Below are 27,545 nucleotides of genomic sequence, written 5' to 3'. Positions count from 1 at the left end.
TCCATATTTCAATCCAATTCCAATTCTTCTCCAAATTCTTGATATTTCATACCTTCAACAAGCAATTTTTAGCACTTATTATATACCAGATTCTATATTATTTGCAGGGCATAAAGAGACAAGTAAGATACAGTTCTAATTCAAAATGATCTCACAGATTATTGGAGAAACTAAGTTAACCAGTTAACTAATACTTATTCTGCAAGTATAAGGGAGATGGATCATATGAGGTAGAGATGAATTGAGGAAGGGCAAAGCCCATGAAGGAGGTTGCTTAGTGGAGGAAGGGAATGATGGAATTATGAGTTAGCTAAGTCTTTAAGAGTCTATTTAGCAGGTTGAAAAGTATCACTTAGAAGTAAAAGATAATATTAATGTATTTGTGTTCTAAGACGTGTGGCATAGTTATATCAAGGGTTATTATATTCAGTTACAAAATTATACTGATTTCAATAATTTGAAAGAGATATATTGAAATTTCAAATCCCTTGAGAGATTATCTGTTTTGCTAAAATGAAAACACAGAGTAGGTTTGCTTAGAAGATGCCAAGATAAATCCAGGACCAAGGATTGAGGGTTGTGCTATGTTGCATAGTTAGGCTAAGTTCTGGTAGTAATTGGTAAAAAGTAGAATCCAAAAGAGAGTCAGAAAACAAGAAGATAGGACAGAACCATAAATCCACGAAAAGAAAAATTGAGATAACATTATAATCTTAAAGGAGGAAGGTCCTTTTATACAGGATAAGTAACCCAGAAGTGATTTGAAAAAAAAGACATAAATTTATCTACTCACTATGACAAAATTCATATGCTGTAAACAGCTTAAACAAAGTCAAAGAGAGAGTAGAGATATATAATACAGTTCAGAAATTGACCACAACATACATGTGTAATTTGGTAGAGAAATATTTCTAAATTCTTTTATTATATGAGAAAACTAAGGTAGAACTCAGATTTTGAAGGATTTATTTGCATAAATTTAAAAATATAGGCCTTTTTTCACTTATGTCAAACTGAAACATTTAAAATTCTAGATAAAATATAAAATTGCCCCATTAAAATTCATTTTTGATTTGGCAAGAAAGTAAAAAGGCAGCAGAATCCCTAAACAAAGTCAAAGCAGGAATTCTGATGTTCAAGCTTGTCATTTCTTTGAAGAATACACAGTATAGGGCAGGAGTAGGGAGAAGGAAAGTCTGAAGGTTTGCCTAAGACCCCACACCCTGCGTATGTTCATGTAATGTTAGATTCTCGAGATATGGCCTCACTTTTATGAATAATTCCTTTACACAGAAGTTTACAGCAAGGAAAATTGCTATTTTTGACTTGGCATTGTATGGATGAAAAAAATCTTCCCTTAGAATTAACACAGTCAGCTTTTGTATGGATTTGCAGCTCAAACTAGAAAAGGCTCTTTGAAGAAACTGACCCCAGCTTCAAAGGTTCCCACAGATAAAATTTCAAGGGAAATAAACAGCTCCTTTTCACAAGGAAACAAGGCTTCAGGACTGAGAACCAGAAAAAGCAACAGAGACCAGAAATATTAGTGCAATGATTTGAAGTATTATTATTGTTTGAATGAAAAATAAAATTATTTTGTACAATAGATTTAAGGCTATGAAAGTGAAGTCCGAAAATATGGGCAAGGAACAAGAGATTAAAAAGAATAATTGTGAAAATTTGCTAAAGAAATAAAGTGAATTTCTGGAAATTAAGAATTCAACAAATAAAATTTAAAAGTCTATTTTGACTGAAGAGCAGATTAAATGCAACTGTACAAATGAACAGTGACCCAAAAGAGAAATCAGAAGATGTTATGTGGAATTAAGTTCTGAATTTAAAAAAATGAAATAGGAAATATGATAGAATGGTGAAGAGGCATGGAGAATAGACTTAAGACTTGAATCTAGTTAGTGGTTTTGCCTACTTGGTGCCTCCTCTCTCAAGTCTTTTTTCACTCTTTAAAGCTTGTGCATTTTTCATGCAACCAGTCTGCACAACTAAGCCCTACATTAATGTTCCTTTAACCAAATCTTCCAATTACTTTAACTTTTTAAATAAATAATCATTTTAGACATAAAAAGTTTCAAATTAAGTATAGAAATTTCTGTATACCCTGCAGTAGTTATTACTATGTGTTTGCCTAATAGTGATTTTCTATTTCCATTACTCCTTCTGTAACTATTAATTGGAAATTTACTGTAAAGGATCGTAAAAATATGTGCAAACATATGAATAGCATGATTTGCATAGTCTCACAGTATCTCCCTTCAAGATACTTATTAATTACAAAGGGTGAAATAGGGAGAATCCTGGCAGACACCATCTTAACTAAGTGATCAAAATATGGTCACTAGTAATAACCTATCTCTATGATGTACCTCTGCTATGTCACACTGTGAAGGACACAAGATTGCTTTGGTAGTATTCTTACACCAAATGCATCATCTCACCCTAATCACAAGAGAATACCAGAAAAAAAAATTGAGGGATATTCTGAAAAATAACTAGCCAGTACTCTTCATAAAGGAAAAAACAAAGAAAGACTGGGAACTGTCACAAATTGAAGAGTAGGGATACTGGACAAGTAAATATAAGGGGGAAACCTGGATTATATATTGGAAAGAAAAAAGGGTATCATCAGGATAATTGACAATGTTTTAATAAGAATTCCTAGTTTTGATAACTTTATTTTGGTTGTGTAAATGTAATGTTAAAAACCCAGTCAATTAAAAAATTTAATTGTTCCTTCTATATTTATTAGTTAGAATTTAAAGAATTTCCTACTTAATTATTTATTTACTTATATCACTATAACTCAAAAATTTATTTTTATAGATTCTATTTAATTTATTATCATTATTCATTTTATTGCTCAAATTGTCACAGATTTTGGAAACTTTATCATATATTAGTTCCTATGTCCTTTTGATATGACCCCATCATTTTCAAGCACTCTTTACTTTCTGATACCACAAAATGTTTCAGGAACCTCTACTATTTTCACAGCCCCAACCTTAAAATCAACCATTTCTTCAATGAATGCTGGTTCATTTTATTAGAGAATGGCACTTAAAAATCAAGGTATGTTAGGTGTGTTCAGTGCTACTGGGGTTTTTAGTCTTATTCAGAAGACAAAGCTAGTAAATACACTTGCACATACTAATACTCACATAACAGCATGGGGAATGTACCCAATATTTTGTAATAACTGCAAATGGGAAGTAACTTTTAAAAATTGTATTTAAAAAAGGATGCACTAAGGGAAAAAAAAAGAAAATAAAACTGCCATAACTTTCAAATGCTATAGTTATCTATATTGAAATTCAAAGAAACATATAGCCACTGCCAAGTTACAGCTCTGCACCTGGGGAGACAAACTTTCAACTTATACATATATATATATATATATATATATATATTTAATATTATATATAATGTATAGAGAGATGTTCTGCATATGTAATGTTTTACAAACTTGAACATATCCATAGTATAATATTGCATACACAAACATATATATTATACATATGTAATGTTTTTAAGTTGATATGTCTAGTTTGGTTCTTGCAGAATGAATGGCCCTTCTGCTTCCTCAGAGCTATCGTCCACTTGGATCTTGGGGGTCAGCTCTTAATTGTGTGGGGAGGTGACATATTTAACCTATTTTGTACTTAGTGTCTTTAGTGTTATATTTTACTGACAGTAATAAATGTCATCTTATGAAAAAAAAAAAAAAAGAATTAGCTCAACTTTGACTCCCTATGCAAAGAATTACGAATCTCCTGGTCCTTCAGGTATAACGTTTAGCTTTAACAGGGCCAAAAAAAAAACTGGTCCACTTATTGTTTAAATATGAGCAGTTCCTACATTGAATGGGAAGATTGAGTTCATCATTTGATAAGCCAACTTCCATATTAATGCTCAGGGAGTCAGTGCAGACTGTTAAAAATAAAATTCTTTTTAGGGAGAGGGAAGGGAAGAGTGGCAAGATGGGGTAGGGGATTAAGAGATACAATCTACTATGTATAAAATAACTAAGCTACAAGGATATATTGTACAGCACAGAAAATATAGCTAATATTTTATAATAACTATAAATTGAGTATAAGCTTTAAAAATTGTGAATTGCTATGTTGTACACTTGAAACCTATATAATATTGTAAATTAACTATACCTCAATAAATTTTTTAAAAAGTAAAAGAAAAAATTAATAAAAATGCTTTGATAAACTGAAAAAAAGTTGATAGCTCTTATAATATACACTATATATAATATTATATAATATATAATACCACTTTATATAGATAGATGCATATGTTCAACTTTAAACAATATCTACAACATCAATATCAAATAGACACATACACATATATATAATATTGATAATTTTGGAATTAAAAAAGCAGTAAGAATAATAAAACATTATGGATAATTCAATAAAACAAAGTGTAATTCAATATTGCAATGTAAATTTCTGTGTAAAATGTTTTTCCTGTACCCATTTATTGAAGAGAGAATCCTTTCTAGATTGTATGTTCTTTGCTCCTTTGTCGTAAATTAAGTCTCCATATATGTGGGTTTATTTCTGGCCTCTCAATTCTGTTCCGTTGATTTATGTATCTGTTTTTCAGTCAATTCCATGCTGTCTTGACTATTATAGCTTTTTATAGTTTGAAATCAGAGAGTGTGGTACCTCCAGTGTTTTGAGTTCTTCAGCTCCAGAATTTCTGTTTGATTCTTTTAAGAGTTTAAATCTCCTTGGTAAATTATTTTTTCTGTTAATTAATTCATTAATTTTATTCCTGAGCTCATTGAATTGACTTTCAGAGTTCTCTTGTAGCTTGTTGGGGTTTCTTCATGATAGCTATTTTGAATTCTCTATCAGATTGTGATATTCAGTGATTTTAAGATTGGTTTCTGGACAACTGTCATTTTCTTTTTGTGGTACAATGTTACTGTGGATCTTCATGGAGCTTGATGAGTTGTTCCTCTGCTGGCACATTCGAAGTAGTGAATGTCTTTCTATTGTTTTCCAGTACATGGCACTATAGCAAAGGTTTTTCGTTTCTCTTACCTGCACTGACTGGTTATATTTGAGAGTAGGCACTTTCCACCCTCTGCTAACTCTGTCATGGGTGTTGCCTAGTGCTGGCATTGTCACTACTTTGGAGTCCTTGGTGCCTTGCTGCTGCTGATGTCACTGGCATTGCTGCCTGAAGCTCCAGGATAGTGGGTGCTCCTGCTCTGTCTGCCATCTCCTGAGTCACGCATAGGCTTGTTCTCCACAGGGGGTGGGGAAAGATGGAGGGAAGTGGGGGTCACAGGTTCCTCTGCTGTGTTCGGAGTTATTGGGTTCACAGGCACTACCACTGGAGGCAGGGGCAAGGGCCTGGAGTTGTGGGTGTCTCCATGGTTAGAAGGACAGAGTCATAGACATTGCTCCCACTGCTGCCCGGTTACCTGTGGCTGCGAGCACCATTGCAGCCAGGAGGCCTGAGTTGTGTGCACTGCCTTCCCTGCTGTAACCATGTTCTCTGGGGCTGAGTTGCTGGGATTACAAGCATCACCTCTGCTGTTCCCTTGGTTACACCTTCTCTACGTATTCTAGTCCACTCACATTTAGATGTACACTTGGTACATCTAGGAAGGGCATTAGCTGCCAAATCACTGAATAGAAAATTAGACCAGAGATGCTTGATGGATCACAAATTGAACATGAGTGACAATGTAATGATGTTACTTTTACAGTTAAAATGATTAGAAAAATGGAAGTCCAAAGAAAACAAAAACACTAATTCAAAAAGATATATGCACCCCAATGTTCATAGCAGCATTATTTACAATAGCCAAGTTATGGAAGTAATCTAAGTGTTCACCAACAGAAGAATGGATAAAGAAGATGTGATGTGTGTATATATATATATATATATATATATATATATATATATATAAAATATATATATACATAATACACACAATGGAATATTTCTCAGCCATAAAAAAGAGTGAAATCTGCCATTTGCAACAATGTGGATGGACCTAGAGGATATTATGCTTAGTAAAATAAGTTGGACAGAGAAAGACAAATGCTCTAAGTTATCACTTATATTTGAAATCTAAAAAATAAAACAAATGAATGTACATAACAAATCAGAAACAGACTCACAGATATAGAGAATAAACCAGTGGTTACCAGTGGGGAGGTGGAAGTGGGATTAAGAGATACAAACTACTATATGTAAAATAAATAAGCAATAAGGATATATTGTACAGCACAGAGAATATAGCCAGTGTTTTACAACTTTAAATGGGGTATCATCTATAAAAATTTTGAATCACTATGTCATACACCTGAAACAAATATGTTATAATATTGTAAATCAATTATAGTTCAATAAAAAAAGAAAAATGGAAGTAAATAAGAAAACTGAACTAAATGGTAGGAGTTATTCAGTCTGATAAGTGTCTAAAAAGTTCTGGAGAGCTGCCATGTTAGAAAGGGATCTTAGAGATTGACGTGTTGGTTACAAAGGTATATACATCTGATAAAACAAAGCACTGTATGCTTTATGTACTTTTTGAAAAACAACATGCAAATTAACCATTAATAAAAAAAATAATAATGAGCACATCAACAATATGGTTACAATTAAAATAAAAGAAAAAAAGAAAATGCCCAGTGAGATGAAAATGAAAAGAAAAAAAACAATGGAGAACAATCGGAATCCTAGTAAATGGCTGATGAGATTATCAATCCGTACAAGTGCTTGAGAATCTAGACTTCAGCAGTATCTTCTAAACCTAAACAGATGCATAACCTATGACTTAGCAATTCCACTCTTATGTATATACCCCATACTATGACATACATGTATTCACCAAAAGACATGTACAAGAATGTTCATAGCAATGTTTATCATACATAGCCAAAACCAAGATAGCCTACATGACCGTCAACAGTAGAATAGATAAGTAAAATGTATATTAATTCAATAGACAGATTTGAGAATGAACATACTATACGTACAACGACCTGGACAAAAAAACATGATGTTAAATAAAAGGAGCAAAATACAAAAGAGTCATAATGTGTGGTTCAGTTATACAGTTTAAAATCAGGCAAATTTAATCTGTGGTGTTCGAGGTCAAGAAAGTCGTTACCCTTAGATGGGAGTTGTAGGGACTGATGCGAGGAGGGGTAAGACGTTATGGGTATAATAATGTTTTGCGTACTGGCTTGGGTGCTGGTTGCATCGGTGGCTTTATATTGCGAAACTGCAATGAGCTGTACAATTTATGATTTATGTTTTACCTCCAAAGAAAGGTTACAGAGAATTTTTTAAATCTCACAGCACTGGCCACAGGAAAACCGTATGTGAGAAGGAATTAAGAGCCAACGTGAGGGCTTCCCTGGTGGCGCAGTGGTTGAGAGTCCGCCTGCCGATGCAGGGGAAACGGGTTCGTGTCCCGGTCCGGGAAGACTCCACATGTCGCGGAGCGCCTGGGCCCATGAGCCATGGCCGCTGGGCCTGCGTGTCCGGAGCCTGTGCTCCGCAATGGGAGAGGCCACAACAGTGAGAGGCCCACGTACCGCAAAATAAATAAATAAAAGCCTACGTGAGAGCAGAATAACAGAGATCCACCTTTTCCAGGGAAAGGATGAGATGTTGGCAATGAGGATTAGAATGGGAGTGAGTTACAGAAAAACAAATTTAAAAATATTGGGCCCAGAAAGGGAGCCAGAAACCAAATGTAAAAAATGTAGTGAGTAACCTAGCCCAGTTTCAGTCAAGTGGGGTAGATGGGAAATGTTATGAGGCTTATTTATTTAATTAATTAATTTATTTTAATCGTCTGGGAAAAGGTAGGGTTAGTTCTAGGGAATCCATCTAAAATTTAGCAGCAGGGAAAGAGGGACCAACATGGAACCCACATGGTACTTAGAGGTAAAAGCAGGCTACACTGGTTGAGTGTTACATAGATTAGTACTGAGCTTTCCTCTCTCCTGTCTGCAGTGTGCTGGGAAAAATGGAGACAGATCAGGAAACCAAAAGACACAGGCAAAATGGGACTATTCAGTTTCTTTACCGGTTTAACTATTTTCATTACAACATTCAAGTCCTTGGCCTTCCTATAGCTGTAGCAAAGGCTAGTCTCAAATCCTTCCCACATGAGAACTACCTATGTACTATATGTACAGCAAATCTCTCTGAGGTTGGGGGGAGAGATCAGGCTCAGTGCAATTGGATGATGCCTTGCAGAACAATTAGCCAGGGCAAGATTTATTAATAGATTCACTCCTTAATGTGAATAACAATATCGGCATATTCCCAGATATGCCTGTTCCATTAGGTGTTAGAAACATATTCAAAATTGAATTGATGATCATTTTAATTTACTTCATTCACAAAATATTTCTTCACTGATAAATAAAACAGGATTTTTAACCAATGCAGTTAGATATTTCCTTGTTACTTACTTCTATTTCTTTCAAAATAGATTTTTGAGGGTTTTTGTTTGTTTTCTAACCACATTTAAGCATGCTATTTTTCTAGTCTATTTTTCTCACAGAACTGAAGAACAGTCATTGAAATGGAAACTTCTCAGAAATTTGACATTATGAAATCTCGTATTCAAAGATAATATCAAATATAAGGTACCTGCCCTATTTCAGTGTCAGTTTACAGTTCACAGGCGTCTCTAATACTTTAAGAATGTAATTGAAAACAAAAGACAAATTAGATTTTACCAGTTCTTCTTGGAAATATAGCTTGATTTGAAATAAAATATTCAAGGTAGTTATTTGTTGTTCAACTACATTTAGTAACATGAAGAGCATAAAGGATTTAAGTAAATAAAATATTTAATTTCTTAATATGTGGGATTTCTGAAGCTAGATTAGTATACTGTGCAAATGAGAAGTTGGAAACATTCTGTTTCACAAAAGCTTTTTCACACGTTATATAATTTGTCATGGTTTCCTTTGAGAAGGGAGATTTAGTATATCCCAGAGGCCGTTTATTTTCTACAAATATTTACTGACTACTTTCTATGTACATAGCCCCATGATAGTATAATTAGGGCATTGTCATTACAGAGTTCTTGTGTAGTTTGGTGTAAATAATATTCATCATAAGTATAAACCTTCATAATTGACATAACATTTCCATCCATAAAGTGTCATATGATCATCCTAAAGAGTACTGTGAAATAATTTCCCCATTTTAAAGAGAAGGATGTGCTGTGACTCGAGTTTACCTGCCTGAGATCACACATTTAGCAAATGGAACTTGAACCCAGAATCTCCTGTGCTTTGCAAGGCCCTTCACCATTTTACTTTTTACATCTCCTTATTTATAGACAGTTACCTTATTCAAAACCCACAGTAGTTGTTGGTATGTGATACATATATGCGCAGTGATAACTATTATAGCACACATTTCAAATGTCTTGGAAAATAATCATGTGAATAACACCTAAATTTAAAGTGAAATATGTTTCTGAAGCATATGAAATTTGGAACCCAGAAAAAAAGAAAATATAGTTATGTTACATTATAAAAGATATAAATACACAGAATTTTACTTTCAAAATTCTACCATATCTACAAAAGTATATGCAAAATTTAATTACCTTGCATATGTTTTATTTATATGTGTATGATATGTTCAATATCTTTCTTCTAGACTAATTCCACAAAGAAGTTTAAAAGTGATGGAAAACAGGATAGAGTATTCCAAAATCAAGGAAAGAAAAAAATTTTACAGATTCTACTTGTGAAAAGTAAGATTTAAGGTCAAGATACATTAAATCTTTATTGTAAATCCTTATGTAAGTCCTGCATCTATGGCCTGCCATGGGTTTTTGCACTTGTTTTTACCTATGCCTGAAATGCTTTTTCTCCAGGGATCCTACTGGTTCTCATTCTCACTGCTCTGAGGTCTTTGTCTGAATGTCATCCTTTCAGTTCAGACCTTCCTTTGCCACCTTATTTAAAAGTATAACACTACTTGCAGAACTGTCTAGTCTTCATGTTTTACTACATAGCATATATCACAGTCTAACACCCTGTATATTTTATAGATTCATTTTATTTGTTGACTGTCTCCTTTTACTAGTGTGAGCTCCATAAGGGTAGAGTAGAGATTTTGATCTGTTTTGCTAACTGTTGTATTCCCAGTACCTAGAAAAGAGGTAGGTACTGGTCTGGTATTTGGTAACTTTTCTACACAAAGAAAGCGAGATGGATGGAAGGAAGGAAGGAAGGAAGGAAGGAAGGAGGGAGGGAGGAAAAGAGGAGGGAAGGAAGGAAGAGGGAAAGAAGAAAGTAAAATAAATGAAGGGAGTTAGGGAGAGATGGAAGAAAGAAGAAAAGAAATAAAGGGAGGGACAGAGGAAAGCCAAAAGGTGAGTGAAAGAATAGTATTTTGCATATTACCTTTATAAGAAAGTACCATTGGTAACATCAACTATTAATTTTTGCTTTTAATTAGTATCCCTGCTACTACTAAGAGACCTAGAGAAAAAAGCATTAATTAGAAAAGAAAACAGAAAAATAAAGAAAGGAAGACTCATGAAGATGAGAAAAAGAAATAATATATACAATGAACCAGAACTGGCCTTGACAGTTTGTTTTATTTTGTTTGATGCTCATAAAGGAATCTGTGAGACAAGGAACCTTGAGGTTTGCCAAAGGTCCCTGAGCAATTAAGTTGGAGGCAGTGCTGCCGCAAGCACCCAGGGGAACCTAAGGATGGAGAGGTAGTGAGAGGCAGAGCAGAGTATAAATTCAAGTTTCCAATGCCTAACCCTAGGCTTTTTTTTTTTTCTCCCTAGGCTTTTTAAAGCTTCCTCAGACAAAGAAAAAATGAAGAATGAAGAGGGAAAGTAAATCAGGTATCACTTCAAAATGTGTGTCAAGGTATTTTTTAGCAGTGTCATAATTCATCCTAGTAAAGGTATTTTCATTTATATTTGAAGATTGATTTACACATTGAAAAGCTATTACCTAAATAAGCACAACGTTATTTGCTTTGAGACAACAACATACGTATTAATACCACCACTCTATTTTCTAGGAATTTATCCAGAAATAATGTTCAAGGATGTGTACAAAGGCATAATAAGTGTATTTACTTCAGCTTGGCATAGGCGGTGGTATGGAAACCTTCTGCTGTATTAACAATAAATAAGATATCTAGAATCAATAGTAAGATAATATTTTAGAGACTTACCTAGGATTTTGCTATAGTATGAATTCCATTGTCCCCAGTAGGACTGAAATATATAATCTTGCAGTGGATAAGATATGGTATTTTTAACCCTTTCGCCAAAGGTCATCTGGTCAGTGAGCTCTGAAAGTGTTGCAGGTACATAGGAGGCAGGTGCTGGGATTTTTCCACAGTGTCTCTCTACTGCTGAGGCTGGAGAGAACTTCAACGTGTACATAAATGGAATTCCTGATTTCAGAGCAACCAGGTCTCCACAGATTGTTACTGGGTCAGCTAGCAGCACATCAAAGCCTCCTTTCTGAAGTCTTGTCATTAACTTGGGGTTCTTTAATACTCAATCACAGATTTGTGTATTAATCTGTAGGTAGTAGTTTTCCTAGTTCTTTGTAAAAAGTCCAGAGCATGAGAGGAGTCAGTCTATGATCTATCCACAGCATTATCAGATGTTCAATTAAGGAGCCGATGTTGCTTTTCTTGTAGGAAATAGATATCACCTCAAAATTCATAAGAGAATCATCACTGGAGTTGACGAATAGAGTCGCTGATGAAGCCTGTACAGTCACATTGTGATTTCTTTGATTCAACTCTTCCAAAATGATCTTAATGTTTAACCGATGGCTACCATCCGTTGGCTAAATTAGCACATTCCCACTTAGAACAATTTCAATCGGAGTCAAATTAAAAATCAGAAGATGGGAAAACTTCTTAGGCATGGTGATATCCATTATGGAAACCATACTACTACAGATCTTTTAAGACGAAAAGAAACTTTCAAAGTATATTTAGGTAGACTATTTTTTCAAACAAAATAATATTTAATGCGATGGCTACACTCATTCATAAGTCAATTGATCTATAGACTAAAAGGAAAACAATATAACTCAAATTCTTGAATATATTAATATGATTAGTCCAACAAAAGAAATGAAATCTGGCCCTATTTTAAAGAAAAAGAAGCAGGCAGGTTATAAACCTGATATCTGTGTTCTCTGTGAAAATAACCATAATTTATAAAATGTGCCTTCAATTTAGTATACCTTTCCCCAAATTGTTAAATGAAAAATAATATTTCTCACTGCTAAAGTCACTTTGCCAAAAGTTGCAGAACTTTCAAGCTGGATATCTTTATTATAAGGCATTTCTACATGCATTGTCTGACTCAATCCTTTTCATAATCTTGTTTAGCAGAAGTGATTTACTCCATTTCATGGATAATGAAACTAATGTTGAATTGCATATCCAGAAGCATATTTGACAGAGTAGTACAATTGGGACAACAATCATAACACTATTTCACTCATTTCTGGCTTTTTACAATGTCACGTCTCATCTTTGTTAAGTTTCAGGAACTTTGGCAATGCCCAGTGACCAGCATTATTATCATTTCCCCATGGCTCATATTTAGGAAAATATTAAAAACAAGCTTCCCTTAGAGGATGTTTGCTCAAACACTTCAAGAAGTTTTAGATTAATTGGGTAATAGAGTTAATTACTACACATTTGATAGAGGACTGTTTTCTTCTCTGATAAAGCAAATTGATCACTGTCTCCTTGTTACAGGGAAATTTTAATTTTCTTCCCTATGATATCTTTATACACAATCAAGGAGATAGCAACCAGCACGCTGAGAAAACATACGCTTTTTACTCAGAGCTGTTTAGTAGCTTAAATTAGGTGAACTCTAGATTTCAACAGCCCCGGATTCAAAAACTGACCTTTAACAAGATTTGTGACCCTGATGAATTACCTAGATCCTCTCAGCCTTAGTTTTCTCATGTGTAAATGAGAGATGATGCTAATTTGTTATATTAAGTTGTAAATTAGCAATAATATCTGCAAAGCTGCTTTGCAGACTGCTTGGTTCAGAGCAAGAGTTTAGTAATGTTAGCAGTTTAATAAATTTGCCTAAAGATTGACCAGTAAATCAGTGGGTTAGCTACAGAATTACTGGCTAAACATGGATGTAATGATACATGTTGAGGTTCTTAGTGAATGCCAAACTGAACAAGGGCAAATATATACTGGTGCTATTTTAAAAGTTAAAATCTTTGAAAGCTGCCATTAAAAAGAGAAAATAAGAACAAATAAAGTGATTAAAAGGATAGAAACCGGGAACTGAGATTGGAAATTAAGTGCTGGGTTTTCTCTTTATGATCTTTTGCCCTTGAATTGTCATTTCAGGACCTTAAGGAACAAAAGGACCAGGAAGGCAGAGAAAGGGAAAGAGGAGAGAGAGAAGTTATGCTTTTAGAATGATTGTATTTGTGTCCTTTCAAGAGCTAGCCTCAATTTGGTTATAGGGGCAGTAATTTTAAAATTAATTACATTTTGAAACAAAACAGCAGGAGAAGAGTATGACTAATCTTGATGGCCATTAAAATGGCCTAGTGAAGAGAATTTAAAATAGCTTCATAAAGAAATCTGTTGCTGTCATGACCTTATTATAAAAAGGAGACAAAACACAACAACATATAAAGGATAACTGAAAGTTCATTTATAAAATACTGAGATTTGTTCAGTTATTGAAGTCCTTGTAAGTATAATAATTAATTAGCCATTACTCACTAGCAACAGCTATGATAACATTTAAAAGCTTATCAAAATATACCCAAGAATCAAATGCAGGTAGGCAGCCCTAAATTACCCTGCATTTAAAAAAAAATTCAAGCGTTCAAGGAGTTAACTTTCCACTGTTAGGTGGTCTTTTCAGGACAATAATAAAATTATATAATTTAATAAAGACAATAAGAGATAATAGAATTAATTAGTAGCTGATATATATATATATATTATTTTTGTTTTAAAATTATTCTTGGATGTTAAAATGTTTAATCTCACTACCATCAATGTAGAGTTCTGTTCCATTTATTCTATGGTTTCCTGTATACCTGAAATGCTTCATAATTTGCAAATTCAAAAATGATGAAGAGATTAAAAAATAAATTATGTTTGGGGACATATGCAGTATAAGCTTAGATTTAAAATTCCATCAGTGAAAAAATAATATGCTAAATATGCATAATTTCATGAAATAATGAAGTTCTGTAATTTAAAACAATCACATATTTGTTTGCTTTATGAGTTTACTTATAGCTCTTCTGAATACGGTTTCAGTAATAGCATGTGGGATTGTCATTCTATAGCCAACATAAGTCCAGTTTGCCCATCTCCATCATTTTGTATGTAAGAAAATAGACTAAGAGAGGTTTAAATAATCTGAAAGTCACAATGCTGGAAATGCATAAGTATTCTGGTTCCCAGTCCAATGTTCCTTCTTCTATAATCTACTTTTTAAATTGAATAGTTGATATATATTTTATAACAGTAAAAATTAGAAAATATTACATTTCACAATGGTGAATATTTGATGATGACATCTTAAACATAACTAAAGAGCTCAGAAAATAATTTTAAAAACATATGCCTGTGAAACAATACATAAGTACCATGAGTGAAAAATAGATTAATCATAGAAAATTTGCACCAATTATGATATTGTTCTTGTACTTTGAATTGTTGGAGAGGAAAAAAACTTTCCCTCTACCTTTTCTAGGTTATTTTGGCTCATCTAAAAATTAAATCGATGTGACACAGATGAACAGGAGAAAAACCAAATTTAGTGACATGCAGGGTCTCCTCAAGACTATGAGGCCCAAGAACAAGTTAGGCAACTGAGGCCTATATGCCACCTGAGGGAAGGAGAACGGGGTAAGTGTTTGGGGCTTTACAGTGGAGGAAGGCAATTCACATAGAGATGGAAAAACAAATATTTGGTAAATGAATATTTGCTGTGCCATAGAGACAATGAGACACAGATTGGACTTTGGTCTCCAGGCCCTGTTGAGTTTCCCTACCACAGTAGGTGTTGTTCTCTGTAGATTTCTCTGGTGAGAGGGCTCTTCCTGGACAGGGCCTCGTATCTAAATTCCTTTAAGCAGTTAAAGGGAAGGTAAAAAGAAAGACTTCCTGAGTCTTTGTCTCTTAAAAGCAATCAGCCTCAGATAATCCTCAAGCCAAAGAGACACATTTTGGGGTGGAAGATTTTGTTCCCCTCAGAATCAATTGCTCCTTTTCATTCCCTATTTTGAAAGAGAGGACTCCAAAGGATAATAAAACAGACATAAATTTTTCAGAATAAGATTTAATGAGGTTTTGTTGGAGAATGTTAGTCATCTGTATAAAACTAAATTAGAGTTAAAGTATCTTAAAATGTATAATGCTATTAGTTTGAATTGAGAATTTTTAAAACAACACTTTTGTACAGGAGTTTTTCTTACAAATTTTTTCCCCAAACACATGCCCTGCCTTGAAGCTTTCCTCTTTCTGTGCATTGCCCTGGATGCTAGGATTTAATTGTGCTGATCATTTCTCATTGTCACTCAGATTTGGAGGTGGCTCCAGAGGCCACAAAAGCCTACAAACCAGTCTTCACACTGTTTTAGGAACCTGAGTAATCAACTCTTTAGTAACTTTAAAGTTTTAGCCTTACTTTAGTACTTCAATTTTATTTGAGTTCCTTGATTGGCATTTAGTTAATTCATTTGAAATTGTATTTGTTTTTATTTTCTTCATTTATACATTTTTAATATGATGGATTGTCTCTTTTTTTTTTAACAACTTTTTTGGAGTATAATTGCTTTATAATGGTGTGTTAGTTTCTGCTGTATAACAAAGTGAATCAGCTATACATATACAAATATCCCCATATCTCCTCCCTCTTGTGTCTCCCTCCCACTCTCCCAATCCCATCCCTCTAGGTGGACACAAAGCACCGAACTGATCTACCTGTGCTATGCAGCTCCTTCCCACTAGCTATCTATTTTACATTTGGTAGTGTATATATGTCCATGCCACTCTCTCACTTTGTCCCAGCTTACCCTTCCCCCTCCCCATGTCCTCAAGTCCATTCTCTATGTCTGCTCTTCATTCCTGTCCTTCCCCTAGGTTCTTCAGAACCATTTTAAATATTTTTAGATTCCATATATATGTGTTAGCATACAGTACTTGCTTTTCTCTTTCTGACTTCCTTCACTCTGTATGACAGACTCTAGGTCCATCCACCTCACTAGAAATAACACAGTTTGTTTCTTTCTATGGCTGAGTAATAGTCCATTGTATATATGTGCCACATCTTCTTTATCCATTCATCTGTCGATGGACACTTAGATTGCTTCCATGTCCTGGCTATTGTAAATAGAGCTTCAATGAACATTGTGGCACATGACTTTTTTTGAATTATCGTTTTTTCAGGTTATATGCCCCATAGTGGGATTGATGGGTTGTATGGTAGTTTTATTTTTAAATTTTTAAGGAACCTCCATAGTGTTCTCCATAGTGGCTGTATCAATTTACATTCCCACCAACAGTGCAAGAGGGTTCCCTTTTCTCCACACCCTTTCCAGAATTTATTGTTTGTAGATTTTTTGAGGATGGACAGGGTGAGGTGATACCTCATTGTAGCTTTAATTTGCATTTCTCTAGTGATTAGAGATGTTGAGCATTCTTTCATGTGCTTGCTGGCAATCTGTACATCTTCTTTGGAGAAATGTCTATTCAGGTCTTCTGCCCATTTTTGGATTGGGCTCTTTGTTGTTTTGATATTGAGCTGCATGGGCTGATTGTAAATTTTGAGATTAATCCTTTGTCAGTTGCTTCATTTGCAAATATTTTCTCCCATTCTGAGGGTTGTATTTTGGTCTTGTTTATGGTTTCTTTTGCTGTGCAAAAGTTTCTAAGTTTCACTAGGCCCCATTTGTTTTTTTTGTTTTTATTTCCATTTCTCTAGGAGGTGGGTCAAAAAGGATCTTGCTGTGATTTATGTCATAGAGTGTTCTGCCTATGTTTTCCTCTAAGAGTTTTACAGTGTCTGGCCTTATATTTAGGTCTTAAATCCATTTTGAGTTTATTTTTGTGTATGGTGTTAGGGAGTGTTGTAATTTCATTATTTTACATGTAGCTGCCCAGTTTTCCCAGTACCACTTATTGAAGAGGCTATCGTTTCTCCATTGTATATTATTGCCTCTTTTATCAAAGGTAAGGTGACCATATGTGCATGGGTTTATCTCTGGGCTTTCTATTCTGTTCCATTGATTTATATTTCTTTTTTTTGGCCAGTACCATACTGTCTTGATTACTGTAGCTTTGTAGTATAGTCTGAAGTCAGGGAGCCTGATTCCTCCAGCTCCATTTTTCTTTTTCAAGTTTGCTTTGGCTATTGGAGGTCTTTTGTGTTTCCATACAAATTGTGAAATTTTTGGTTCTAGTTCTGTGAAAAGTGCCATTGGAAGTTTGGTAGAGATTGCATTGAATCTGTAGATTGCTTTGAGTAGTATAATCATTTTCACAATGCTGATTCTTCCAATCCAAGAACATGGTATTTGTCTCCATCTGTTTGTATCATGTTTAATTTCTTTTATCAGTGTCTTATAATTTTCTGCATACAGGTCTTTTGTCTCCTGAGGTATGTTTATTCCTAGGTATTTTGTTATTTTTGTTGCAATGGTAAATGGGAGTGTTTCCTTAATTTCTCTTTCATATTTTTCAGCTTTAGTGTATAGGAATGCAAAAGATTTCTGTGCATTAATTCTACCAGAAAACTACTAGAGCTAATCAATGAATTTGGTAAAGTAGCCAGGTATAAAATTAATGCACAGAAATCTAATTTGAAATTTTAAACTTAGGTGAATTTCCTTTTTTCCCTTTGTTTTATCCTGTATACACTGAATATTGTCTAAAGCTTTCTTTCTAGCCCTGGGTCTGGCATTAAATCCTTCACCACTTCCTTGATTGTAACCTCAGGCAAGTTACTCAGCCTCATTACAACCAGGGGAGAATGACGGTGCCTATTTTCTGTAGTTATGAGTACTAAACGAAGCAATGCATGTAAATTATTCAGAATAGCATTTGCACTCAATAAATGTTAGCTATATTTGATATTGTAGGGAGAGAATCTGACTTTAAAATGATCAATTTAACCAGATCAGATCACCTAGATCTCATCACTTGGACCCACCTCCCCTCTTCCACTACTCAGACAATGGCCCCCTGGGGCACCTGAGCTTCAGTGCAGATGTTCCCAAACACTTGCAATTTTCCCCACAAGTGTCAGTCATGCTCAATCTCCAGGCACATCACAAATGATCTATCACTAACAATATATGCAGTTGCAAAGTTCAAAAATGATTTAAGAAATACACAGATATAAAGCTCAAGATTATACCTACAAAGATTAAAACCTTCATTCCCTTTCATTGAGTGGGAGCAAAAAAGAGTGAAAGCTCTTTCTGGGAATTGTGCATGTCCCACAGCAAGTTCCATCTTTGTTGTCATGCCGCCTATGGCTATCATCTGGCTGATGGGTAATTGTGTAAAAGGGAATGCTACCAGTGGTGATTTGAAAAATTCTAACCAATCAAGGTTAACTTAAATTTTGAAATAGAAGAAGAAAGGAAGGAAGGAGAGAGGGAAGCAAAGGAAAGACAGGAAGAGAATAAAAGAAAGAAAAAGAATGTTCCAAACCAAAATGTATTACTCTTCAGGGAAAAGAAGAGTATATCCCAATATACTTTTTCTCTTTTAAAATGACAACTGGAAATCAAGCACTGTGCAGATATACACACTCAAATATGTCTAATTTCTAGCACTTTATTTTACATTAATTACCTGTGCTTAGTGAGTACCTCGTTCATGTGAAGATCTGAATACTATGGTCAAGCTTTTTTCTTTTATGAAGGTCTACTGTTTTTCCTATTGAACTTAATATATTTGCATGATTATCTATTGTTATTATAGATGGCATTCATTTTTAGAGATTATTCATATATAAAAATACATTGTATATTTATATAAATCTAATATGTAAAAGTTACTCACAAAAAATATTTGTTTTTATAGTGGCCACAAGGTAAAACTGTTGGTAGCAAGAGGTAATATTTATGGATTATAAATATTTTTACTGGCATTAAAATGCTACATTATCATTTCCCTAAATGTTTCCCCAATTTTGGTGGCAGCTTTTTTGTTGTTAATATAAACAAAAATAAAATTTACCTGGATCAACTTTAGACAAATACATTTGAAATCTGCAGAAGCCGTTTCTAACTTTCAGTTAAAGTGAAGCTCTCTTAAGACCAGAAAGCTATCCTCAGGCAAATTATCCCAGGCAACATAATTGCTATGCCTAAAGGAATAACAAGGTGCCTAGTGATAACATGGCCCAATTAAATTCAATTCAGCAAATTAAATACGTGAGAAATAGAATAGCAGATTGTAAAAACTAAATATATTGAAAGGAAGAAGAAAAGTACCCAAGAAAGTTTAAACCTAAAATATTCTGAATAATTGATGAATTTGTACCTGAAGATTTTAAAGGAGAGAAAAATTGTTCTAGACGCTTTGGTGTCAGAAAGAATTGTTTGAAAATTCTCTCAACCTAATAGCTATATGATTTGATTTTAACATGTTCACTATTTCTAAGCCTCAATATTTTCATTTGTGATAGTAGATTTTTCTTCACAAGTTCATTGCAAGGATTAAGGTATATATTACATGTGAAGCACTTATCAACAAATATTGCCTGCTCTTACTATAATGATATCCAGGAGTTTCAACCAAATACCTGTTACCTGAAATAAAAGAAGTAATTTTCACATGATAATATCCAATTCCTAGCAATTAGCAGAGATGGACTCACTCTGAGGTCTTATAGCATACCACTGCAGAAAAATAATGTTATAGAAAGAAAGTTGTCCTCTATTTATTTACTCAGGTGTGACAATTTGAGAACTGAGTAGATATGGATTTGTTGCAATGACTTTGATTAGAGCAGTCAAGCTAAATTAAAAGGTAAATTCAAATTACAAATTGGAAATAAGTTATTTTTCCAAGTCAGTTCCGTTCATCATCCTCATTTATCATTCCACATGTACAAAGTCTTGCAAAAAAATAAATTACTCTGTCATGTCAGTACTTTCATTTCTTACCTGACCTTTGGAATATGAGTGCTCAAGTCCCTGGACATCAATAAGAATATTGTGTTTTAGTACAACAAAGTTTAAATAGCCATTCTAAGTCGGAAGAGTATAATTTGATTAGAAACATGAGATTATCAAAATCAGAGAGTAAGAACCTTTCTAGAAATCTTCATTACATTCCCATGAAAAAATTGTTAAGAAATATTATTCTAATATCTTAAGATGGGAAAATAGTGTGGTTTTATTACCAGTATTAACTTACAAGCAAAATACAATGAAACATGTTATTTTGAGATTGCCAGCATGGAGAAGGTTTATCTAGGGATAATTTCACCAATATAAATAAAGAACATCATAATCCTGATAATTATTATCTCAAGTTGAGAACAAGTAGTTAATAAAAACATAAGTGATGAGATGAAAATGTAGACACATACTGTGACCAAGGAACTCTCCATGTACATTCCTCTAGTTCATTAACTGAGATTCTGCACATGTTCAGATGTCACTGTTAGTTTACTACATGCATGAGGAGATTAAAGAGTTTTCAAAATCTTGACAGCTTTGTTACCTTATAAAATTGCCATTTCTTTGTCCTCTTTCTTAATTTTTAAGGTCCAGTTTTAGCCCTATGATGTTGACCATTCACTTTTATCTTCGTAGGGTAGTTCACGATTGTCATAGTAGCTGAGTTTATTCTCTCTAAGAATCAGAACAGGTAGACTTTTGTTTGGATTCCAGGAGATAAATATCTGTTTTTGAGTTTGGGAGCAACTATTTAATATATCCAGAGAATATGATCAGCCAGTTGTAACTTACATCCCTCTTCATACTCCTCACCCATAAACCCACTCATATACTGTCAATTAATTTATAACAAAGGAGCCAAGAATATACAGTGGAGAAGACAGACTCTTCAATAAATCATGTTGGAAAAACTGCACAACCACATGTGAAACAATGAAACTGGACCCCTATCTTACATCATGTACAAAAATTAACTTGAAATGGTTTAAAGACTTTTGTGGTTTGAATTGAAACCACAAAACTCCTAGAAGAAAATATAGGTGCTAAGCTCCTTGATATAGGTCTTGATGATGTTTTTTGGATTTACTACCAAAAGCAAAAGCAACAAAAGAAAAAATAAACAAGTAGGACTACCTCAAACTTAAAAGCTTCTGCACAAAAAAGGAAACTATCAACAAAATAAAAAGACAACCTATCATATGGGAGAAAATATCTGCAAATCATATATCTGATAAGGGGCTAATATCCAAAATATATGAAAACTTATACAACTTAGTAGCAAAAATACAAACAATATGACTGAAAATGGGCAGAGGATCTGAAATGACATTTTTCCAAAGACATACAGATGGCCAACAGATACATGAAAATGTGTTCAACAACACTAATCATCCAAGAAATGCAAATCAATTTGACCTTCATAAATACTGAATCATCAGTAATACACAGCACACACATGCTATTTTAAGACTCCACAATATTGGGCACACTGTTTCCTTCCCCACACTTAATTTGCAGGAAAATTTATATTCACTGTTTAAAAATTTCCTTTTGAGGTGCAACACCTCAACTCTGAAGTTTTTCAGAATACCACTCTCTCTCGTCACATACTGCCTGTCTCCTTTATACTATCTCTGTCCTTTATACATATTTCCATTACTCACCTCATTCATACTGTAAGTATTCCTTTTCATGTCTGACATCTCTTCTGCTTGACTGTGAAATCCTTGAATCCAAGAACTTGGTCTCAGTCTTTGTTGTAACCTCTCTATCTAAGGGAGAGCCTAGTAAACAGTAAGAAATCTATGTGCAATAATCAAACATTTTCCATAAACATGTATGTTTTTAAATACACACGCACAAATGTTTACAATAATGGGCTTGTAGACAGCTTAATTTCTTCCAGCTTTTTGCATACCCCACTGAAGTTTCTAGGCAATTTCTATTTTCAGTGCAATATCTAAATGAGAATTTAGTCCTATTTTTAAACTTAGGTATTTGTCACCAGAATGTTATCCATAAAAGAACTTATTTGGTACCTTCAAGTCCATAAAATTAGAAAACAACACACTGTAGCTGCAAATCATAGTGTCTTTTATGTTCTTTCCTGCTGTCAAATGATAGTAATAGACAGTAATCAATATGTAGGATTGAAGAAGAATAGCCATAGGGAAATAGAGAAGAAGTGATACAAAGCTCTGTTTGTTCAAACTTAAATAATAAAAAATGTAACATACCCAAAGATTTACTATAGTAGGAATCCCATGATTTCCAAAGCACATTAAACATGTAGTCCTGTAGATGGTAGGAAATGAAATTTCTTATTCTGTCGGTGAAAGACATCTGGTCAGTAAGTTCTGATAAAATAGCAGGAACATAGGAAGGAGGGTATGGTACCTTCCCGCAGTGTTTTTCCACTGTTGAGGCTGGAGAAAACCTCAAAGAGTATATAAATGGAATTCCCAGTTTTAAAGCTATTATATCACCACAAGGAAATACTGGATCTGATACCAAGACCTCAAATTTGCTTTTCTTCAGCTTTTCCTTTAGATTTTGGTTTTTGAGAACACCATCACAGACTTCTCTAGCCACCATATGGAAGTCCTTGATGACTTTGGCCATCTCCTGATAGAATCTCCAAATGGTTAAAGGAGATGGTCTATTTTCCATCCATGTCAAAACAAAGTCCTTGGTCAATCCTTCTATTCTTTCTTTGCCAAAGGGCACTTTAGATATTTCAAATATCAGAGATGGGTTAGAGGTCGGTGTGATGAAAAGTGCACCAGAAGCAACTAAGACAGTCACATTATGCTCTTTTTTAATTAGCTCATCTATAATTGTCTTAACATTTAGCCAATGACTACCTTCTATTGGCCAAATCAAAATATTCCCACCAAGAGTGGTTCCTAAGAGACTTATCTGAAGAGCCAACAGCAGAATGTTCTTCTTCAACATGATGTCGCTTGATGTAGAAGATTCAATGAGGTGTGGCACAAATGAATTTCTCTGCTTGTTAAGCAAAAAAGGAGAGACAGATTATTTCTAAGTTTTGATTCAAACCACTGATACTCTTAAGAGCCTTCTCTCTACAAAATGATATTAGTCATGGTAGCTCTATAATCATAGTTTTGTGATAATTGGAGATTTAGGGGTATCATGTGTCTTGTCTCTCAACCTGTTGCTTTAGCTTTGGTGATGATTCTGGCTCTCTAATCCTTTTCTTGAAGTTGATCCTTCAACCCTTCCTTTGCATCTTATAATTGTTAAATTATTACTACTAAGCTGCTTAAAGCCACTGTGTATCTCAACTCTACACTCAGGCCTAGGTACCAAAACCTCAGAGAGGGCTAGAACTTACTCAGAAATGTAGAGTTGCTAATGCTATAGATTTTCCAAGATTTAATACATTTTATATAATGTCATTAGTAACAATTAAACTTTTTAAGTAGTTCTTAGTTGTTAATAGATAAGATTATTGCAAAGAGAATACTTACAAAATGCAAAGTACAAAGAAATATAGTGAGTGCAATATTTATTACTACTTTAATAATATGTTTAGGAAAATATTTTATGTTAATGAATTACTGAGAAAAAATTACAAGTAAATAAATAAACTATGTGCAAGTAATATATACAAGAGATGATGGGTAATGTTACATGTGAATAGGAGCTATTTGAAGAGAATTGCTAATTCAAACATCCTTCTTTTGAAAGTGCTGCTCAAAAGCTAGCTAAGCCTATGTGAATAAATTATTTTACATCTAGACTCAGATTTTAAAATTGTTACTAGCATTTAAGTGTTCACTATTTGTCAGACATCGTGCAAAGTGTTTTACATGCATTAATGTCATTTACTTCTACACTAAAGAAAAGATCCAGTGAAGCAGTTACTCTAATTATTCCCACATAAAGAAAGAACCGTTGCTCAGAGAAGTTGAGTAACTTGACAAGTTCATACAGCAAAATAAAGAAGGAACTGGTATTAACAGAATTAAGGTTCCTTGCCTCCCATAGCCTACTGTGTCAAACACTAGGATAGATTAGCCCATGAGAATATATCCTGTCTGCTTATCAACTATAAGACACCTATGTATATGAACCATAAACTGCCCCAAACATGCTGAGACAATATAAAAGACACAATATAAATCTGTGTAAGTCACACTGAACAATGTAGGATCAAGTCATCCCAGTAACATAATCTCTATGAAAATTGTGTATGTGCATGCATATGTCTATGAGTAAGCAGAGATGAATCTTTTTGTTTTAATGTCTGTTGAAATCAGAAATCTTATTATTTTTTTTTTTTAGTGATGTCTCTTCTGAGCTCCCCATCACCAAAGATAATCTGTAGTGAAACATTAACTGCTTCATTAAAACAGTTACTACCTTTTACAAAGTACTATTCAAAGCTTAGCAGAGTAATCAGACAGTTCATGGGGTGGATTTCAATTCAAGCCTCTGTGCAGTAGGATTTTATGGTATGCACAAAACTTCTGTCTGCTGCTGTCACCCTGGTCCACAGTTACTTGCCAGGAGACTTTCAAATAGTTGATACACTAGGATGAACAACTGGTCACAGTGTACTACTATTTTATTCATTTTATTTACTAGCAGGGAATCAGATCCAGTTTAAACAACTAAAATATAGTCTTTATTCAGGTTATATGTGTTGACTGGGTACTTACTAGGCACAGAACTCCCTACTAGGCAAAAGATGAATCAAAGAGATACTAATATTCATCTTACAGTCTATCAGAGGAAGATAAGAAAATTGCATACATAAATGTAACAAAAATCGGCATAGCATATTAAAGTCAGCATGATATTATAAAAAGAATTTAGTTTTTAGAATCAGGCCAAGAAGTCCTAGCTCAACATTATGCTGCTTAATATTTACAAAGCTTAGGTTTTTCATCTGGAAAATGAAAATTAAAACAACTTAGGATGCTTCTGTGAGTATAAAATAATACAACAAAATAGATAATAAAATATTTATTAATATATAATAAATGAATAACTTACAATAAATACTATAAATTACGTAATTATATATACAATATATAAGATAAATATATATTTAAATAAATAAAATAATATTGATTAAGCAACAAGTATAGTACCTGGAGTAAAAGACATGTTTAAAATCTATTCTCTCTCTCTTTTAATTCCTTCTCCTTCTCTTAATTAGAGAAAATGCTAAGTGCCATCAGATGAAATGACACGGTTAAAAAAACTGTTTCAGAGCTCTACAGAATAGAGTTGCTTTCAGGTTTCTTTTTGTGGGGCATAAGGATACAAGAGTCTTTTTGAGAGATGTGGTATATGACACTCATCTTGGAGTCTGAAGTATCTGGACATTAGTGATGAGTAATGTGCACAAAAGAAACCAGAGTTATATCGTAAACTTTTTGATTTAAAAAATATCTTAGTAATATGACAAGTGTTAAGAAATTTGTCAAACTATTGAGGTTAAATTTTAGATTTGTTTGTGTTCTTAAATTTAATAGAAAACCAAATGAAGAAATTATATTGACCATAGACGTTTAAAGAGGGTGTAAAAAAAGGTTTTTTTGAAATGTGAGGATCTGAAAATGTGATTTTAATTATTCTGACCTTAAGAGCACTGAAAAGCTAATATACTCTTTCCAGAAAATTTTTGAGAGACTACAGCTAAAAACATGATTAATATATTTGTGAAATCAATTGAATTCAAAGAAAAAGCTAACATATTTGAAAAGAAGCTAGTGTATATGAATATTTTTATCATAGATGATGATAATAAAAAATGTGCTTTACCTAATTGCACAAAGGAAGCAAGCACAGTATTTACAATAACGAAATTGGTTGCACAACAGGATTTTGTTTAGAGAACCTTTAAATTTTCTTTTGTTAATAAATAAATTTGACTTTGCATAAACTTATTTGAGATTTATTTGAGATATATGTATACTTAAAATATGTAGATATAAAAAATCCACTGCACAATATTAAGAAAATAAAATACCTATCGAAGGATGTCATCTTGATCTTTATACATGTTCTATCGTAAAGACCATAGTGGTCACTTGTGAGAATCACCTTTGCCTTCACCATACATCAGTATAAATCTTACTTGTTACTTTATGTGTTGGCTAATGCAGGAAGAAATAAGTTTTCCACTGGTTGGAACTGAGGTAAGTGAAGTTTTAAAGAGACCTTTGGGCTCACGTTTAGATAAAACTCTCAATTTACTGCTCTATAATACAATTCCCTCAATATCTATAAAATTATTGTGAATTGTATAACTGGAGCTGGGGAGGGACCCTCAAGTTATTTCCAGAAACCTGAAAACTTTTTCAAAGGGAAACAATGAAACAAACCAGAAGTTAACCATCAAACTTGTAATGATTGATATTTCTTTTAGAAGAAAATATAAAGTCTACATGTACATTACACATTGCTTATGTACTGCTTGTCATGAGATTTAAAAATTTCTTACCTGAAGTTTCCAGCCAGAACTTTAATTGTGCTCATTTGCCACCAGGAAGAAGTTGAACTTAGATAAATGCTAGTTGAGTAAGTATAAATGATGAGAAATATGATCTTAAGTGGAGAAAATATTATACAGATCATTTTACTCTTTGCATTCCCCCCCATTACATTATAAAGCAGATTAACATTTTGTTAAAGGTGTATCCTTCTACTGGTTCCCTGGAGACTATTTGAATTGAATATTGCCTTTGCTATCATGGTCTCTGCGGCCTCCCACCTCCACATCAACCAAGTATTTCTGGATGTATCTGAAATAATTACTAGTAATGATTAATAATTGGGTTATTATAAGAAGTAGATAAAATTAATCTCTCAAGTTCATGAAACATAAAATTATTATTATTATTTATAAAGAGAATAATTTTTTAAATTTGAAGTGTCTTTCTTCTTTTCTGCTGAGTCCTGTAATGGTGATAATAGTTTATGTTAATTCAAATACAGGAACCACGGCAGAGCTGAATTGCTCTGTAGAATGAAGAACCATCTCTGGAAAATCCTGGTGGTTTTACTTATCTTTGCATTTATATATTTAATAAAGGTACTAATTTAGACCATTAAATAAGTGTTTTAAAGCTGCACACTTTCGAGCAGAAGCAAGAAGAACTACAATCCTGCAGGCTGGGGAACAAAAACCACATTCACAGAAAGATAGACAAGATGAAAAGGCAGAGGGCTATGTACCAGATGAAGGAACAAGATAAAATCCCAGAAAAACAACTAAATGAAGTGGAGATAGACAACCTTTCAGAAAAAGAATTCAGAATAATGATATTGAAG

At 33.6% G+C, this 27,545-nt stretch overlaps 1 protein-coding gene across 1 annotated transcript in view; it reads right to left on the bottom strand.

Moving 5' to 3' along the window:
• Nucleotides 1–23,189, bottom strand: part of LOC309822271 (UDP-glucuronosyltransferase 2A2-like) — a gene marked incomplete at both ends in the record, with an annotated part of 46,369 nt that extends 23,180 nt beyond the window's left edge. The window contains 4 exon segments of the mRNA XM_082654012.1: nt 11,239–11,569; nt 11,573–11,600; nt 11,602–11,853; nt 22,468–23,189. Of these exon segments, the coding sequence (XP_082510138.1) occupies nt 11,239–11,569; nt 11,573–11,600; nt 11,602–11,853; nt 22,468–23,189 (1,333 nt within the window).
• Nucleotides 23,190–27,545: the final 4,356 nt, after the last annotated feature.

This window comes from Grampus griseus (genome assembly GCF_964374135.1).
Source record: "Grampus griseus genome assembly, chromosome: 4".
Classification (NCBI taxonomy): Eukaryota; Metazoa; Chordata; class Mammalia; order Artiodactyla; family Delphinidae; genus Grampus; species Grampus griseus.
Note: the sequence above shows the minus strand (reverse complement) of the source record. Positions and strands in the feature narration are given on the sequence as shown.